The sequence below is a fragment of the Ranitomeya variabilis genome, chromosome 5 (assembly GCF_051348905.1).
Source record: "Ranitomeya variabilis isolate aRanVar5 chromosome 5, aRanVar5.hap1, whole genome shotgun sequence".
In the NCBI taxonomy this organism is placed as follows: domain Eukaryota; kingdom Metazoa; phylum Chordata; class Amphibia; order Anura; family Dendrobatidae; genus Ranitomeya; species Ranitomeya variabilis.
In genome coordinates this window covers 6,796,092-6,812,217 of record NC_135236.1, presented here as the reverse complement: position 1 = coordinate 6,812,217, position 16,126 = coordinate 6,796,092, and the positions used below count along the sequence as shown (strand labels likewise).

At 56.5% G+C, this 16,126-nt stretch overlaps 1 protein-coding gene and 1 long non-coding RNA gene across 3 annotated transcripts; one reads left to right on the top strand and one right to left on the bottom strand.

Annotated features, from left to right (window-relative positions):
• Positions 1-318: 318 nt before the first annotated feature.
• On the top strand, positions 319-7,251 carry MEPCE (methylphosphate capping enzyme). 2 transcript variants are annotated; one of them, XM_077261518.1, is made up of 5 exons: positions 319-425; positions 671-2,160; positions 4,766-4,984; positions 5,318-5,444; positions 7,040-7,251. In XM_077261518.1, exons 2-5 carry the CDS (start codon positions 820-822, stop codon positions 7,120-7,122), a joined length of 1,770 nt encoding a protein of 589 aa, XP_077117633.1. In that variant the 5' UTR covers positions 319-425; positions 671-819; the 3' UTR covers positions 7,123-7,251. The 2 variants fall into 2 exon arrangements, with proteins under 2 accessions (XP_077117633.1, XP_077117632.1); XM_077261517.1 differs by having other exon boundaries at positions 368-533.
• An 848-nt stretch (positions 7,252-8,099) lies between these two features.
• On the bottom strand, positions 8,100-15,747 carry LOC143773233 (uncharacterized). Its single transcript, XR_013215109.1, has 3 exons — positions 15,587-15,747; positions 12,431-12,523; positions 8,100-8,298 (listed from the first exon to the last, which is right to left on the bottom strand). It is a non-coding gene; the product is annotated as an uncharacterized LOC143773233 (long non-coding RNA).
• Between the last annotated feature and the right edge of the window lie 379 nt (positions 15,748-16,126).

Genomic DNA, 16,126 nt, shown 5'->3' with positions numbered 1-16,126 from the left:
TGACGCGATATCTCCGCTCGATCCCAATTATCGGGAGGACTGAGACTTGTATCCCGACGTCCCGGAGGTAAGTACTGAGACGCTGATTTTTACGGTGCAGGCGTCTTCGTGCCGGTCCCGGAGAGCCGACCACACTCCCGGATCACGCGGGCGACGCCGGGGGCAACCTGCACAATGTTTACGTTTCTGATTGGCCTAAATCTGGGGGCGGATCCTCTTACCTCAGCTTATTATTGGCTAGTTCTGTCCTTCAGTCTTTATCACGTGATGAGAACTCAGCAGGAAAGGGGGCTTGGGTTGTCGTGACGTCGGGGCTGTGGGCGGAGTAAAGGTCGCCTATATAAGTGCGCGCACGACGCGGATTCGCACACAGACTCGCTCGCTCTCTTCCCGAGGTTTTGGTGCGCTTAGGGGCGTGGTCAGCGGTACGCATGCGCCGTGCAGCAGTTAGAGCGAGGCGTCGCGATTGGGCTGAGGTGGAGGGGCGTGTCCAGCGGAGGGAGTATAAATAAGGAGGCTCCCCCGCCATTTCGGTTAGTAGTCCGCGGCCGCTGCGGGTTGGGGTGGTTGCGGGAGTTTAGCGTCACTGTAGTTTCCCCTCACACCGTGCTGCGCCGTGCTCTGAGCCAGGGAACTAACGGAAGGATAATTTCTCCCTCTTCTTTTCTAGGCTCACCTGACATCTTGTTGTAGGAGGGAGTTACTCGGGGGCGTGTCTGTTGTAGTGGGCGTGGCCTGTGCATAGCCCACCTCCTAGGAGCCGGCTGTGGAGGACAGATGGGCCCCTGCGGAGTCCCGGTGTGTGACGCGGCGCAGTGAATGTGGACCGAGCCTTCTCCTGCCACCACATATCTGGACGCTGGAAGTTTCCTGGCCCCGGATGCACCCATGCAGGTTCTGCTAGAGATGGCGTCCTCCTCCCAGACCTTGCAGCAGGCTGTGGCTGTTGAAGTTGGCGGACGTGATGCCGACAAGACTTTTTTGGCTCCTGCTCCTCCCCCGCCGGCTGGTTCCCAGAGCCGAGGTGTTAAAGAGGGTCTGGAGCAGCCGCCACCGCGGGGCCCGCGGAACGGTTTCCAAGGCAAGAGGCGCAACAGCTTCAACGTTGGCTTCAAGCACCCCACCCCATTCAAGCGTCGCAGACGGGTCAACTCGGACTGTGACCCCGTCCTTCCCTCCAACTTCCTCCTGGGCGGGAACATCTTCGACCCCCTGAACCTGAACAGCCTCCTGGACGAAGAGGTGAATCGGGCGCAGAACGCCGAGACGCCAAGGTCCTCTCCGCTGCCGTCCCGCAATCGTGATCCAGTGGAGATTCTGATCCCCAAGGATCTGTCGGACCCGCTGAGCCTTAACACTGGCTCCGGAGATGTAGAGCTGCTGCTGTCCCCGCTGAAAAGTGGCCGGAAGCGGCACCGGAACCGCCATCACTGCCCCACCGACGGGGCCAACAAGGCGGAGGCCGAGCCCGTGCCGGAGGAGCTGCGACCGTATGAGCTGAACACCACCATAAACTGCCGGGACGAAGTGGTGCCGCTGCCTGCCCTCGAGAGCGAGGCTGCAGAGGGGTCCGCGCCGGCCGCCTCCGCTGCACCAGCATCCCGCCACCGCAAGAGGAGGAGGACCTCCAGCAAATCCGAGGGAAGGCACGGCAGCCCTGAAAAGGCCAAGAACCTGGCGAGTGTGGTGACGGCCGTGAGGGCACAGGGTGGCACCGAGGGCCCCAAGGTCTCATGTCGGGGGTCCCACAGTAAGGGCAAGGACAAAAAACGTTTCCAGTTTGGTAACTACTGCCGTTATTACGGCTACCGGAACCCGTCGCACTCTGACGACCCGCGGCTACGGGCTCTGAGGCCAGAGTGGTTCCGGGGGAAGGCCGTGCTGGACATTGGGTGCAACGTGGGGCACCTGACGCTGAGCGTGGCTCTGAAGCTGGAGCCGGCGCGGATCGTGGGACTGGACATTGATGGCTCGCTGATCCAGGCTGCCCGGCAGAACATCCGATATTACGTGTCGCAGTCCTCCAGGGACGGTGCTGGCTTCCCCGCAGCGCTGGCCGCCACCCGAGGGCCCATAGCGGCCCCCAGCATTCTGCCCTCTGCCAGGCAGAAGAGCCAGGACGAGAGCCACGCGTTTCCACACAACGTCGTGTTCGTGAAGGTGAGAGCGCCGACAGAAGGGTCCGTGCTATGGGGTGAGGGGATAAACATGGCGCGCGCTCGTGGACCCCCCGGGGGCGGTCACCTAAAGTCAACTGTAGCTGAGCACGGCCTCAACAGCACTGCCCCCCACCCCAAATGTCTGTAATCCTGACCCTCCTTGTACCCGGTTAATCCTGCCTCTCCCATCATATACCCTGTGATCCTGCCCCCCCATATCCCTGTGATCCTGCCCCCCCCATATCCCTGTGATCCTGCCCCCCCATATCCCTGTGATCCTGCCCCTCCATATCCCTGTGATCCTGCCCCCCCATATCCCTGTGATCCTGCCCCCCCATATCCCTGTGATCCTGCCCCCCCATATCCCTGTGATCCTGCCCCCCCATATCCCTGTGATCCTGTCCCCCTATATCCCTGTGATCCTGCCCCCATATCCCTGTGATCCTGCCCCTCCATATCCCTGTGATCCTGCCCCTCCATATCCCAATATCTCTAATCCTGCCCCCATATCCCTGTAATCCTGCCCCCCATATACCCATATCCCTGTAATCCTGCCCCTCCATATCCCTGTAATCCTGCCCCCATATCCCTGTAATCCTGCCCCCCATATCCCAATATCTCTAATCCTGCCCCCATATCCCTGTAATCCTGCCCCCCATATACCCATATTTCTGTAATCCTGCCCCTCCATATCCCTGTAATCCTGCCCCTCCATATCCCTGTAATCCTGCCCCCCCATATCCCTGTAATCCTGCCCCCCATATCCCTGTAATACTGCCCCAATATCCCTGTAATCCTGCCTCCCATATACCCATATTTCTGTAATCCTGCCCCTCCATATCCCTGTAATCCTGCCCCCCTATATCCCTGTAATCCTGCCCCAATATCCCTGTAATCCTGCCTCCCATATACCCATATTTCTGTAATCCTGCCCCTCCATATCCCTGTAATCCTGCCCCTCCATATCCCTGTAATCCTGCCCCTCCATATCCCTGTAATCCTGCCCCCCATATCCCTGTAATCCTGCCCCCCTATATCCCTGTAATCCTGCCCCTCCATATCCCTGTAATCCTGCCCCCCATATCCCTGTAATCCTGCCCCCCTATATCCCTGTAATCCTGCCCCCCATATCCCTGTAATCGTGCCCCCCCATATCCCTGTAATCGTGCCCCCCCATATCCCTGTAATCGTGCCCCCCATATCCCTGTAATCCTGCCCCCCATATCCGTGTAATCCTGCCCCCCATATCCGTGTAATCCTGCCCCCCATATCCGTGTAATCCTGCCCCCCATATCCGTGTAATCCTGCCCCCCATATCCGTGTAATCCTGCCCCCCATATCCGTGTAATCCTGCCCCCCATATCCGTGTAATCCTGCCCCCCATATCCGTGTAATCCTGCCCCCCATATCCGTGTAATCCTGCCCCCCATATCCGTGTAATCCTGCCCCCCATATCCCTGTAATCCTGCCCCCCATATCCGTGTAATCCTGCCCCCCATATCCGTGTAATCCAGCCCCCCCATATCCGTGTAATCCTGCCCCCCCATACACCTGTAATTCTGCCCCTCATATACCTGTAATCCTGCCCCCCCATATACCTGTAATCCTGCCCCCCATATCCGTGTAATCCTGCCCCCCATATCCCTGTAATCCTGCCCCCCCATATCCGTGTAATCCTGCCCCCCATATCCCTGTAATCCTGCCCCTCCATATCCCTGTAATCCTGCCCCCCATATCCGTGTAATCCTGCCCCCCCATATCCGTGTAATCCTGCCCCCCCATATCCGTGTAATCCTGCCCCCCCATATCCGTGTAATCCTGCCCCCCCATATCCCTGTAATCCTGCCCCTCCATATCCCTGTAATCCTGCCCCCCATATCCGTGTAATCCTGCCCCCCCATATCCGTGTAATCCTGCCCCCCATATCCGTGTAATCCTGCCCCCCCATATCCCTGTAATCCTGCCCCCCATATCCGTGTAATCCTGCCCCCCCATATCCGTGTAATCCTGCCCCCCATATCCGTGTAATCCTGCCCCCCCATATCCCTGTAATCCTGCCCCCCCATATCCGTGTAATCCTGCCCCCCATATCCCTGTAATCCTGCCCCTCCATATCCCTGTAATCCTGCCCCCCATATCCGTGTAATCCTGCCCCCCCATATCCGTGTAATCCTGCCCCCCATATCCGTGTAATCCTGCCCCCCCATACACCCATACACCTGTAATCCTGCCCCTTCGCGCCTAGAGGGTGAGAGGTGGCTCCGGACGCCGCTGATCCCGCTCATCTTCAGGGGACCCACTAAGCCCCCCTGTCGGCAGGGGGTGTCTCCTGTACATGATAGGAAGCCCCAGAGCGGGGTCGGCTGGGACTTGTGGTCCCTGGTTCCTCTCCAGATGCTGGGCTCAGGCCCTATAGATGTAGGAGCCGCAGCCCCCAGCCCACTATTACACGGAGTGGAGGAGCTGTGGGCGGGGGTCCTAGGGGGACACGGCGTGATTACTTGGTGTGGAGCATAGAAGAGACACGGGTTTGCTATTGTGAGCGGGGGTCTTGGTGGGGAGGGCTGCGTCCTCTGATCTGACCCCATGACTGCTCTTCCTGGCAGGGTAATTACGTGCTGGAGCGGGAGGACCTGGTGGAGGTGCAGAGGCCGGAGTACGACGTCATCCTGTGCCTGAGCGTCACCAAGTGGATCCACCTGAACTGGGGGGACGACGGCCTTAAGAGAATGTTCCGGAGAATGTACCGACACCTGCGGCCCGGGGGCGTCCTGATCCTGGAGCCGCAGCCCTGGTCCTCCTACAGCAAGAGGAAGAAGCTGACGGTGAGTGAGGTGACGGGGAGGATGGGGCAAGTGACGGGGGCGCTGGGGAGGAAGGGGCAAGGGATGGGGCAGGTGACGGGGGTGCTGGGGAGGAAGGGGCAAGTGATGGGGAGGTTGGGCAGGTGACGGGGGTGCTGGGGAGGAAGGGGCAGGTGACTGGGAGGATGGGGCAGGTGACGGCTCTGGGGAGGATGGGGCAGGTGACAGGGACGCTGGGGAGGAAGGGGCAGGTGATGGGGAGGAAAGGGCGAGGACGGGGGCCCGGGGAGGAATGGGCAGGTGACGCAGGCTGGGGGTGGTAGTCCCGGCAGTAACCCGCGCCTTGTTTTGCAGGAGGCCATCTACAGGAACTACAGTAAGATCTCGCTGAGGCCGGAGCTCTTCACCTCGTACCTCATGTCCTCCGAGGTCGGATTCTCCAGCTATGAACTTCTCGCCACACCGTGCACCTCCGCTAAAGGTAAACCGTGTGCGGACCCCATAGCCCCGGAGGACGGACCCTCGTAGTTTAGCATCTGTTACATTGTGTTAATTGATTAAAATTATGTTTAAGATAGAAATGTATAATCCCACCAGTGTCTGGTACTGACGGGGAGGGGGTGGTCCCTGGGGAGGGGGCTGTGGCAGGTTCCTGGGGGGGGAGGTGGTGGTCTCTGGGGGAGGGGGCTGCGGCAGGTTCCTGGGGGGGGAAGTGGTGGTCCCTGTGTCCTGGGGGAGGGGGCTGCGGCAGGTTGTTGGGGGGGGGGGGGGGGGAAGTGGTGGTCCCTGGGGGAGGGGGCTGCGGCAGGTTCCTGGGGGGGGGGGGGAGGGGAAGTGGTGGTCCCTGGGAGAGGGGGCTGCGGCAGGTTCCTGGGGGGGGAAGTGGCGGTCCCCGTGTCCTGGGGGAGGGGGCTGCGGCAGGTTTCTGGGGGGAGGTGGTGGTCCCTGTGTCCTGGGGGAGGGGGCTGCGGCAGGTTTCTGGGGGGAGGTGGTGGTCCCTGTGTCCTGGGTAGTGATGTGTCGTTCGCGAATGAGCCGACACAAAGAGCCGGCTCCCTGCTGTGAACGATGGGAGCCGGCACACCAGTGAGAGCCACTAAAATCCCTGAATGGCTCTCACTGGGCGAAAAATCCCGGGCTTCGGGGGGCGTAACTCCGCCCACCTGAGCAAAACCCCGCCCACTCTTCAATTTAATTGGCTCTCTAAGAAGTGGGCGGAGTTTCTGCGGTAGGTGGGCGGAGTTTCTGACGCATGAACAGGTACTCAATAGGGATCTAATACGATCCAAAAAGAGCCGGTTCATGAGCCGAAAGAGCCGGCTCTTTTTGGTGAGCGGAGCCATGAGAGCCGGATCACCAAAAAGAGCCGGACTGCCCATCACTAGTCCTGGGGGAGGGGGCTGCGGCAGGTTCCTGGGGGGGGGGGGAAGTGGTGGTCCCTGGGGGAGGGGGCTGCGGCAGGTTCCTGGGGGAGGGGGCTGCGGCAGGTTCCTGGGGGGAAGTGGCGGTCCCCGTGTCCTGGGGGAGGGGGCTGCGGCAGGTTCCTGGGGGAGGGGGCTGCGGCAGGTTCCTGGGGGAGGGGGCTGCGGCAGGTTCCTGGGGGAGGGGGCTGCGGCAGGTTCCTGGGGGGGAGGCGGTCCCTGGGGGAGGGGGCTGCGGCAGGTTCCTGGGGGGAGGTGGTGGTCCCTGTGTCCTGGGGGAGGGGGCTGCGGCAGGTACTGGGGGGGGTCACTGGGTACTGATGGGATTTACACTTCTCCTTATACGATTCGTTTTTAACCCTTCTGTTCCCGGCAATGTTTATTCCGTGCCTGCCTAAGACCTTTGCACAGTCCTGTGCGGACCGTCCCGGGGCTGACCCTGGCGCCGCTCGTACTGGGGGGTCTCTCAGCTGGGGGGGTGCTGTCCCGGGGCTGACCCTGGTGCCGCTCTTCCTGGGGGTCTCTCGGCTGGGGGGGGGGGGCTGTCCCGGGGCTGACCCTGGTGCTGCTCCTGGGGGTCTCGGCTGGGGGGGCTGTCCTGCGGCTGCAGCGTTAGTGTATCAGTGCGTCTTATGTCCCGCTCTCCTTCCTGCAGGGTTCCGGCGGTCCGTCTATGCTTTCCACAAGTCGGGGGTCCAGCAGGAGCCGCCCCCCACCTCCGCTGCTGTCCAGGGTTAGCAGATTTCTATGGAGCCTTCTTTTGTATTGTTTTTGGGGGGAGGGGAGAGTTTATTTTTTAATCTTCGCCGTTTCGGGGGTTTCTTTGCTGTTGCAGAAAAATTTGCAGAATATAAATCTGTTCTATGACGCGTCTCGTCCCTCATTGTCTGCGCCGCTGTCCTGTCGTATTCTGCACTGTCAATAAAGTTTCTTGAAGAGTCCTGCCCTGGAGGGGGGAGGAACTCAGCCTCTCATGAAACTTTGTTAACACAATGCAAACAGGCACCGAGGCATGCTGGGAAAGAGCACAGGGCGGCTGATGCTGCACAGGTGACACCACAACTCCCAGCATGGTGACCTCATCCCCGGGGTCACAGCTGCTGCCTCCACGTCACTGCGAGAATGTCCTCCAGGGGGCGCCAGTCTGTCAGAATGGAGTGAGGACTAGGGGCACATCAGCGAGGGAGTGCGGAGCAATATCGCAGCATGTAGTAAAGTGAGACTGTGGTGCTGCCACCTAGTGACCAACAGCAAAACAGGAGGAAGACGATCACTTATTCTCATCCAGCGGAGGAGCAGAGACCCCCAGAAAGAGGATGTGACCACCGCCTGTGTCCCCCCCCCCCCCCGACGGCCGAGCCACTGCCTGCGTCCCTCCCCTTCCAGACGGCCACTGCCTGCGTCCCCGACAGCCGAGCCACTGCCTGCGTCCCTCCCCTTCCAGACGGCCACTGCCTGCGTCCCTCCCCTTCCAGACGGCCACTGCCTGCGTCCCTCCCCTTCCAGACGGCCACTGCCTGCGTCCCTCCCCTTCCAGACGGCCACTGCCTGCGTCCCTCCCCTTCCAGACGGCCACTGCCTGCGTCCCCGACAGCCGAGCCACTGCCTGCGCCCCCCCCCCCATTCAGATGACCGAGCCTCCGTCTGCGTCCCTCCCTTTCCAAACCGCTGAGCCACCACCTGCTACATATGACAATAGAAGTGACCCCCAGACGTGAATAGTAATGAGCTTTATTACTGAAGGCAGCGGCTGCTGGAGGCACCAGTCACCTCCTGCAGAAGCCCCGCACTCTTCACCCAGATACCGAAGGAGAAAGGCCACAATGTCCACAGCAGAAGACCACAGCGTCACTGACGGCTCCCCGCAAAGGCCTCCGAGAGGTGGGCGAGGCGCTGGCGGAACTGCAACCAAACCTGAGGAGAGAAGCAACCGGTGATAGCGCATCATGCTGCCAGGGGTGGGGCCACAGCTCTAATACCACCCTGCCGGGGGCGGGGCCACAGCTTTAATACCACCCTGCCGGGGGCGGGGCCACAGCTCTAATACCACCCTGCCGGGGGCAGGGCCACAGCTTTAATACCACCCTGCCGGGGGCGGAGCCACAGCTTTAATACCACCCTGCCGGGGGTGGGGCCACAGCTCTAATACCACCCTGCCGGGGGCGGGGCCACAGCTTTAATACCACCCTGCCGAGGGTGGAGCCGCAACTCTAATATCACTGTCACGGTTCACGGGGAGGATACCTTTTTTCACCCCCACCACTCACACCAATTTGTCATGAACAGGGGTTGTTTGGTTGCCCCTGGTTCTATCTATATCCCACTTCCGGTTTTGGAACTTGCCTCTCTCTGGCGCCCCCTTACCCTCAGGTCAGACAGGGTACTGCATCTAGGATTATTAGTCACCAGAAAGGCTGCCTTACTTAGTACTGGCTAATGGGCACACTGCAGCGAGGGCGATATAACTACTCCCACTCAGGCAGGAACAATAATTATCAACGCCGCCGGTCGCTAAAAAGCCTCCCAATCGCACAGAACAAATTCCGCTGCCACCAGCTCCGATTTCCTAATTATTAACGGGGCCAGAGCCAACCCAGATTAGTAGCGTAATTCACCTCAGAGGACGTGACCGTACGTTATAGAGAAAGGAGAGACAAAGCTAGTAATTTTATATTTTACTCCAAAAAAGGTAGGCAGTGTTTACAGAAGTATAAAAAGATATTATAAAGTAGACAGGTATCGTATGTACAGTACAATTACAAATAAAATGGGATTAAAGTTGAAGAGAACACTTTAATTGCGTTCAGATCATTTCATCTCATGGCTGACCGTGTGCTGTGGGGGATGGCGACACATCTAGATGCATATCCCCCATCTATAGCAGGTAGACCCCGGACAAAAGACACTGGAAGACTGATGTCCCACTCTGTTATCTCCCAGCTCAAAACCAAGGCACTCCCCTGGTGGTGACCTCGCTCAGAGGCTGAAACCTCCCCTTTCTTAGAGTTATGACAAGCCATTTCTATACATACAGTACAGACCAAAAGTTTGGACACACCTTCTCATTTAAAGATTTTTCTGTATTTTCATGACTGAAGATTGTCACTGAAGGCATCAAAACTATGAATTATCACAGGTGGAATTATATACTTAACACAAAAGTGTGAAACAACTGAAATTATGTCTTATATTCTGGTTCTTCAAAGTAGCCACCTTTTGCTTTGATGACTGCTTTGCACACTCTTGGCATTCTCTTGATGAGCTTCAAGAGGTAGTCACCGGGAATGGTCTTCTAACAATCTTGAAGGAGTTCCCGGAGATTTACATCTGTGTGGGGTACTTTGGCATTCTAATCTTTTTGACTGGTTGAATAATCTTTCATGATGACTTGTACAGCCAGTAAATATGATATTAACAAATCAGTTTCATCAATTTTTTATCAGCAAGCTGATTAAACCTGAAGTGTGGCAATCATGCGATTTATTTGACTGGTCTGTATGTTAGGTACCGGGCATGTCTATCTGGTTCTGGACCTTTTCACCATTGCTCACGTATTCAAGCATAGGGTGCTGTGATAAAGCCGACATCCGGAATTATCGTCAGCGAAATATCATGTGATTTGTTACACACAGGTGTCCTATTTGTACTTTGTATTCTCTATCTCTGTACATGTGCCAATTGTATTAGGTCTGAGCGGTATCGGGCGCATGCGCGGATCTCCTCGTGTGTGGTCACATGGCGGATGGACTTCCGGTGTGAAGTTCAGCTGCGCACGTGTGGCGGTGAGTCTGACGTGCAGCGCCCGGCATATCGCAGCTACATGCAGGATGGAATAAATGGCGCTATAATAATAATACTATAAGGGGCTTTTGGCACAAGCATCACACTACCCCTGACGAAGCCACCGTGAGTGGCGACGCGCGTCGGGTCCTTCCAGGTGTGCTGTGCTTGTCAGTGTCATGGCGCAGGCCTGATATTCTGCATGGACACTCTGCAGGTAGACATTGCGTAACGGCATGCCTCTCACCATCTCTTACGTCAGTATTTTGGATCATTTATGACCATTAATCATAGACAGCATTGTTCACTGCCCTCTCGATCTCCGCTCTATCTCTCGGCAGTGCCTCTGATTCTGGTACATTGTTTCCAGCGATACGTAGGTTGGTATTTGTGCTCGGTTGTTTAGGACACAGGAGTTTGGTGTCTTTGCACCTTCCTGTTATTAGGGATTGTGCCGTGCACCCGTGCTGGTACGCGGTTTATACCTCTGTATTTTAGCCGGCACACACTGGTTATCTGTGGGCAGCTGTCCGCTTTAATAAGAGCTTGGGTCAGACGTTGTCTTCTCACATGTCTGACTACTGTAATGTTTGTGTTCTCCTGTATCCAATAAAATGTCCATATCATGTTCATGTCTCATGGTGATCCCCTCGTTATGGCCTACTGCTTTCTCCTCTATTAATGGGTCTGTGTGTCATGTAGGCCGAGGTTGGAACCCATACATTTTGTCCTATGGTGCCCCCTCAATATGTTGGTTCCCAGAGATGCTTAGCACTTGTTGGCCCTTGTGCCTTCACTCTGCGGTCCAGCTCACCCCAAACCATCTCGATTGGGTTCAGGTCTGATGACTGTGGAGGCCAGGTCATCTGGCGTAGCACCCCATCACTCTCCTTCTTGGTCAAATAGCCCTTACACAGCCTGGAGGTGTGTTTGGGGTCATTGTCCTGTTGAAAAATAAATGATGGTCCAACTAAATGCAAACCGGATGGAATAGCATGCCACTGCAAGATGCTGTGGTAGCCATGCTGGTTCAGTATGCCTTCAATTCTGAATAAATCCCCAACAGTGTCACCAGCAAAGCCCCCCCACACCATCACACCTCCTCCTCCATGCTTCACGGTGGGAACCAGGCATGTAGAGTCCATCCGTTCACCTTCTCTGCGTCGCACAAAGACATGGTGGTTGGAACCAAAGATCTCACATTTGGACTCATCAGACCAAAGCACAGATTTCCACTGGTCCAATGTCCATTCCTTGTGTTCTTTAGCCCAAACACGTCTCTTCTGCTTGTTGCCTGTCCTTAGCAGTGGTTTCCTAGCAGCTATTTTACCATGAAGACCTGCTGCACAAAGTCTCCTCGTAACAGTTGTTGTAGAGATGTGTCTGCTGCTAGACCTCTGTGTGGCATTGACCTGGTCTCTAATCTGAGCTACTGTTAACCTGCGATTTCTGAGGCTGGTGACTCGGATAAACGTATCCTCAGAAGCAGAGGTGACTCTTGGTCTTCCTTTCCTGGGGCGGTCCTCGTGTGAGCCAGTTTCTTTGTAGCACTTGATGGTTTTTGCAACTGCACTTGGGGACACTTTGAAAGTTTTCCCAATTTTTTGGACTGACACCTTCATTTCTTAAAGTAATGATGGCCACTCGTTTTTCTTTGCTTAGCTGCTTTTTTCTTGCCATAATACAAATTCTTACAGTCTATTCAGTAGGACTATCAGCTGTGTATCCACCAGACTTCTGCACAACACAACTGATGGTCCCAACCCCATTTATAAGGCAAGAAATCCCACTTATTAAACCTGACAGGGCACACCTGTGAAGTGAGAACCATTCCTGGTGACTACCTCTTGAAGCTCATCAAGAGAATGCCAAGAGTGTGCAAAGCAGTCATCAAAGCAGAAGGTGGCTACTGTGAAGAACCTAGAATATAAGACCTAATTTCAGTTGTTTCACACTTTTTGTTACGTCTATAATTCCACATGTGTTAATTCATAGTTTGATACCTTCAGGGTGAATGTCCCGACCTTTGCTCTGCGCTGTGTCGCGGTACGACCTCGTACACGGACAATGGTCAGGCTGCGCACTACATCGCGGGGATCTTCAGTGTAAACACGGCGTAGTTACAGGAGCCGCAGGCAGAGGAAGCTGCAGCTGAGAGCTCTGTATGTGTAAATGAAGTCATCAGCTACTTCCCGACAATCACCCTGCAGTGGGCGAGGCCACAGCTCCCGTCTCTCTGTAACACCCTGCTGGGGGCGGGGCTTACCTCGGCCAGCACTGCGCTCTCGCCCGCTCGCCCCGTCCATTCCTCCATGTTCCGGTTTAGTGCAGACATCAGGTCCGAGGCTTCTAGTAATCGCTGAGAACGAAGAAAGCGGGAGTGAGAGGTAAGAAGTAGAGCGGCGGTGCAGGTGGGGTGGCATGTAGTGTACTGTACAGGTGGGGTGGCATGTAGTGTAGTGTACAGGTGGGGTGGCATGTAGTGTACTGTACAGGTGGGGTGGCACGTAGTGTACTGTACAGGTGGGGAGGCAAGTAGTGTACTGTACAGGTGGGGAGGCAAGTAGTGTACTGTACAGGTGGGGTGGCGTGTAGTGTACTGTACAGGTGGGGTGGCGTGTAGTGTACTGTACAGGTGGGGTGTAGTGTAGTGTACTGTACAGGTGGGGTGGCATGTAGTGTAGTGTACAGGTGGGGTGGCACGTAGTGTACTGTACAGGTGGGGTGGCACGTAGTGTACTGTACAGGTGGGGTGGCGTGTAGTGTAGTGTACAGGTGGGGTGGCGTGTAGTGTAGTGTACAGGTGGGGTGGCATGTAGTGTACTGTACAGGTGGGGTGGCATGTAGTGTAGTGTACAGGTGGGGTGGCATGTAGTGTAGTGTACAGGTGGGGAGGCACGTAGTGTACAGGTGGGGTGGCATGTAGTGTACTGTACAGGTGGGGTGGCACGTAGTGTACTGTACAGGTGGGGTGGCATGTAGTGTAGTGTACAGGTGGGGTGGCGTGTAGTGTAGTGTACAGGTGGGGTGGCATGTAGTGTACTGTACAGGTGGGGTGGCATGTAGTGTAGTGTACAGGTGGGGTGGCACGTAGTGTACTGTACAGGTGGGGTGGCGTGTAGTGTACTGTACAGGTGGGGTGGCATGTAGTGTAGTGTACAGGTGGGGTGGCACGTAGTGTACTGTACAGGTGGGGTGGCACGTAGTGTACTGTACAGGTGGGGAGGCAAGTAGTGTACTGTACAGGTGGGGTGGCACGTAGTGTACTGTACAGGTGGGGAGGCAAGTAGTGTACTGTACAGGTGGGGTGGCATGTAGTGTACTGTACAGGTGGGGTGTAGTGTAGTGTACAGGTGGGGAGGCACGTAGTGTACTGTACAGGTGGGGTGGCGTGTAGTGTACAGGTGGGGTGGCACGTAGTGTACTGTACAGGTGGGGTGGCACGTAGTGTACTGTACAGGTGGGGAGGCAAGTAGTGTACTGTACAGGTGGGGTGGCATGTAGTGTAGTGTACAGGTGGGGAGGCACGTAGTGTACTGTACAGGTGGGGTGGCGTGTAGTGTACAGGTGGGGTGGCACGTAGTGTACTGTACAGGTGGGGTGGCACGTAGTGTACTGTACAGGTGGGGAGGCAAGTAGTGTACTGTACAGGTGGGGTGGCATGTAGTGTAGTGTACAGGTGGGGAGGCACGTAGTGTACTGTACAGGTGGGGTGGCATGTAGTGTACTGTACAGGTGGGGAGGCAAGTAGTGTACTGTACAGGTGGGGTGGCATGTAGTGTACTGTACAGGTGGGGTGGCATGTAGTGTAGTGTACAGGTGGGGAGGCACGTAGTGTACTGTACAGGTGGGGTGGCACGTAGTGTACTGTACAGGTGGGGTGGCATGTAGTGTACTGTACAGGTGGGGTGGCATGTAGTGTAGTGTACAGGTGGGGAGGCACGTAGTGTACTGTACAGGTGGGGTGGCATGTAGTGTACTGTACAGGTGGGGAGGCAAGTAGTGTACTGTACAGGTGGGGTGGCATGTAGTGTACTGTACAGGTGGGGTGGCATGTAGTGTAGTGTACAGGTGGGGAGGCACGTAGTGTACTGTACAGGTGGGGTGGCATGTAGTGTACTGTACAGGTGGGGTGGCATGTAGTGTAGTGTACAGGTGGGGAGGCACGTAGTGTACTGTACAGGTGGGGAGGCAAGTAGTGTACTGTACAGGTGGGGAGGCGTGTAGTGTACTGTACAGGTGGGGTGGCATGTAGTGTACTGTACAGGTGGGGTGGCATGTAGTGTAGTGTACAGGTGGGGAGGCACGTAGTGTACTGTACAGGTGGGGAGGCGTGTAGTGTACTGTACAGGTGGGGAGGCGTGTAGTGTACTGTACAGGTGGGGTGGCGTGTAGTGTACTGTACAGGTGGGGTGGCATGTAGTGTAGTGTACAGGTGGGGAGGCACGTAGTGTACTGTACAGGTGGGGTGGCATGTAGTGTACTGTACAGGTGGGGTGGCATGTAGTGTACTGTACAGGTGGGGTGGCATGTAGTGTAGTGTACAGGTGGGGTGGCATGTAGTGTACTGTACAGGTGGGGTGGCGTGTAGTGTACAGGTGGGGTGGCGTGTAGTGTACAGGTGGGGTGGCATGTAGTGTACTGTACAGGTGGGGTGGCGTGTAGTGTACAGGTGGGGTGGCATGTAGTGTAGTGTACAGGTGGGGTGGCATGTAGTGTAGTGTACAGGTGGGGAGGCACGTAGTGTACAGGTGGGGTGGCATGTAGTGTACTGTACAGGTGGGGTGGCATGTAGTGTACTGTACAGGTGGGGTGGCATGTAGTGTAGTGTACAGGTGGGTGTAGTGTAGTGTACAGGTGGGGTGGCATGTAGTGTACAGGTGGGGTGGCAAGTAGTGTACTGTACAGGTGGGGTGGCATGTAGTGTAGTGTACAGGTGGGGTGGCATGTAGTGTAGTGTACAGGTGGGGTGGCGTGTAGTGTAGTGTACAGGTGGGGTGGCGTGTAGTGTACTGTACAGGTGGGGAGGCGTGTAGTGTACTGTACAGGTGGGGTGGCGTGTAGTGTACTGTACAGGTGGGGTGGCATGTAGTGTACTGTACAGGTGGGGTGGCATGTAGTGTACTGTACAGGTGGGGTGGCATGTAGTGTACTGTACAGGTGGGGTGGCGTGTAGTGTACTGTACAGGTGGGGTGGCATGTAGTGTAGTGTACAGGTGGGGTGGCATGTAGTGTACTGTACAGGTGGGGTGGCATGTAGTGTAGTGTACAGGTGGGGTGGCATGTAGTGTACTGTACAGGTGGGGTGGCACGTAGTGTACTGTACAGGTGGGGTGGCGTGTAGTGTACAGGTGGGGTGGCACGTAGTGTAGTGTACAGGTGGGGTGGCATGCAGTGCAGCAGGGTCAGTCACGTGATTCACCTCCTGGATTTTCTCCACTTGAGCTTCTCGCTGTTTCTCAAACTCGGACCTCTCCATGTTTCCCGCTAAACTACAGTTCCCGGCATCCCGCGCCCAACGTCAGCTGCTCCTTGTGCGCAGGCGCACTCGCTCTGAGGTCTCCCGTAATTTATTCCTCGTCAACTCCACATCTATGGGCGGATGTCAGTACTGCGGGCTGCGCTGTCCTGACATCTAGTGGCCGGTGCTGGTACTGCAGCCTCCTGTCACATGATCTGCGCTGCCCTGACATCTAGTGGCCGGTACTGGTACTGCAGCCTCCTGTCACATGATCCGCGCTGCCCTGACATCTAGTGGCCGGTGCTGGTACTGCAGCCTCCTGTCACATGATCCGCGCTGCCCTGACATCTAGTGGCCGGTGCTGGTACTGCAGCCTCCTGTCACATGATCCGCGCTGCCCTGACATCTAGTGGCCGGTACTGGTACTGCAGCCTCCTGTCACATGATCCGCGCTGCCCTGACATCTAGTGGCCGGTGCTGGTACTGCAGCCTCCTGTCACA

Coding starts and splice junctions, on each gene's coding strand:
- MEPCE (XM_077261518.1), top strand. CDS start 820: ATGTGGACCGAGCCTTCTCCTGCCACCACATATCTGGACGCTGGAAGT. Junction 4,985..5,317: donor GCAAGAGGAAGAAGCTGACG/GTGAGTGAGGTG, acceptor CTTGTTTTGCAG/GAGGCCATCTACAGGAACTA. Junction 5,445..7,039: donor ACCGTGCACCTCCGCTAAAG/GTAAACCGTGTG, acceptor TCCTTCCTGCAG/GGTTCCGGCGGTCCGTCTAT.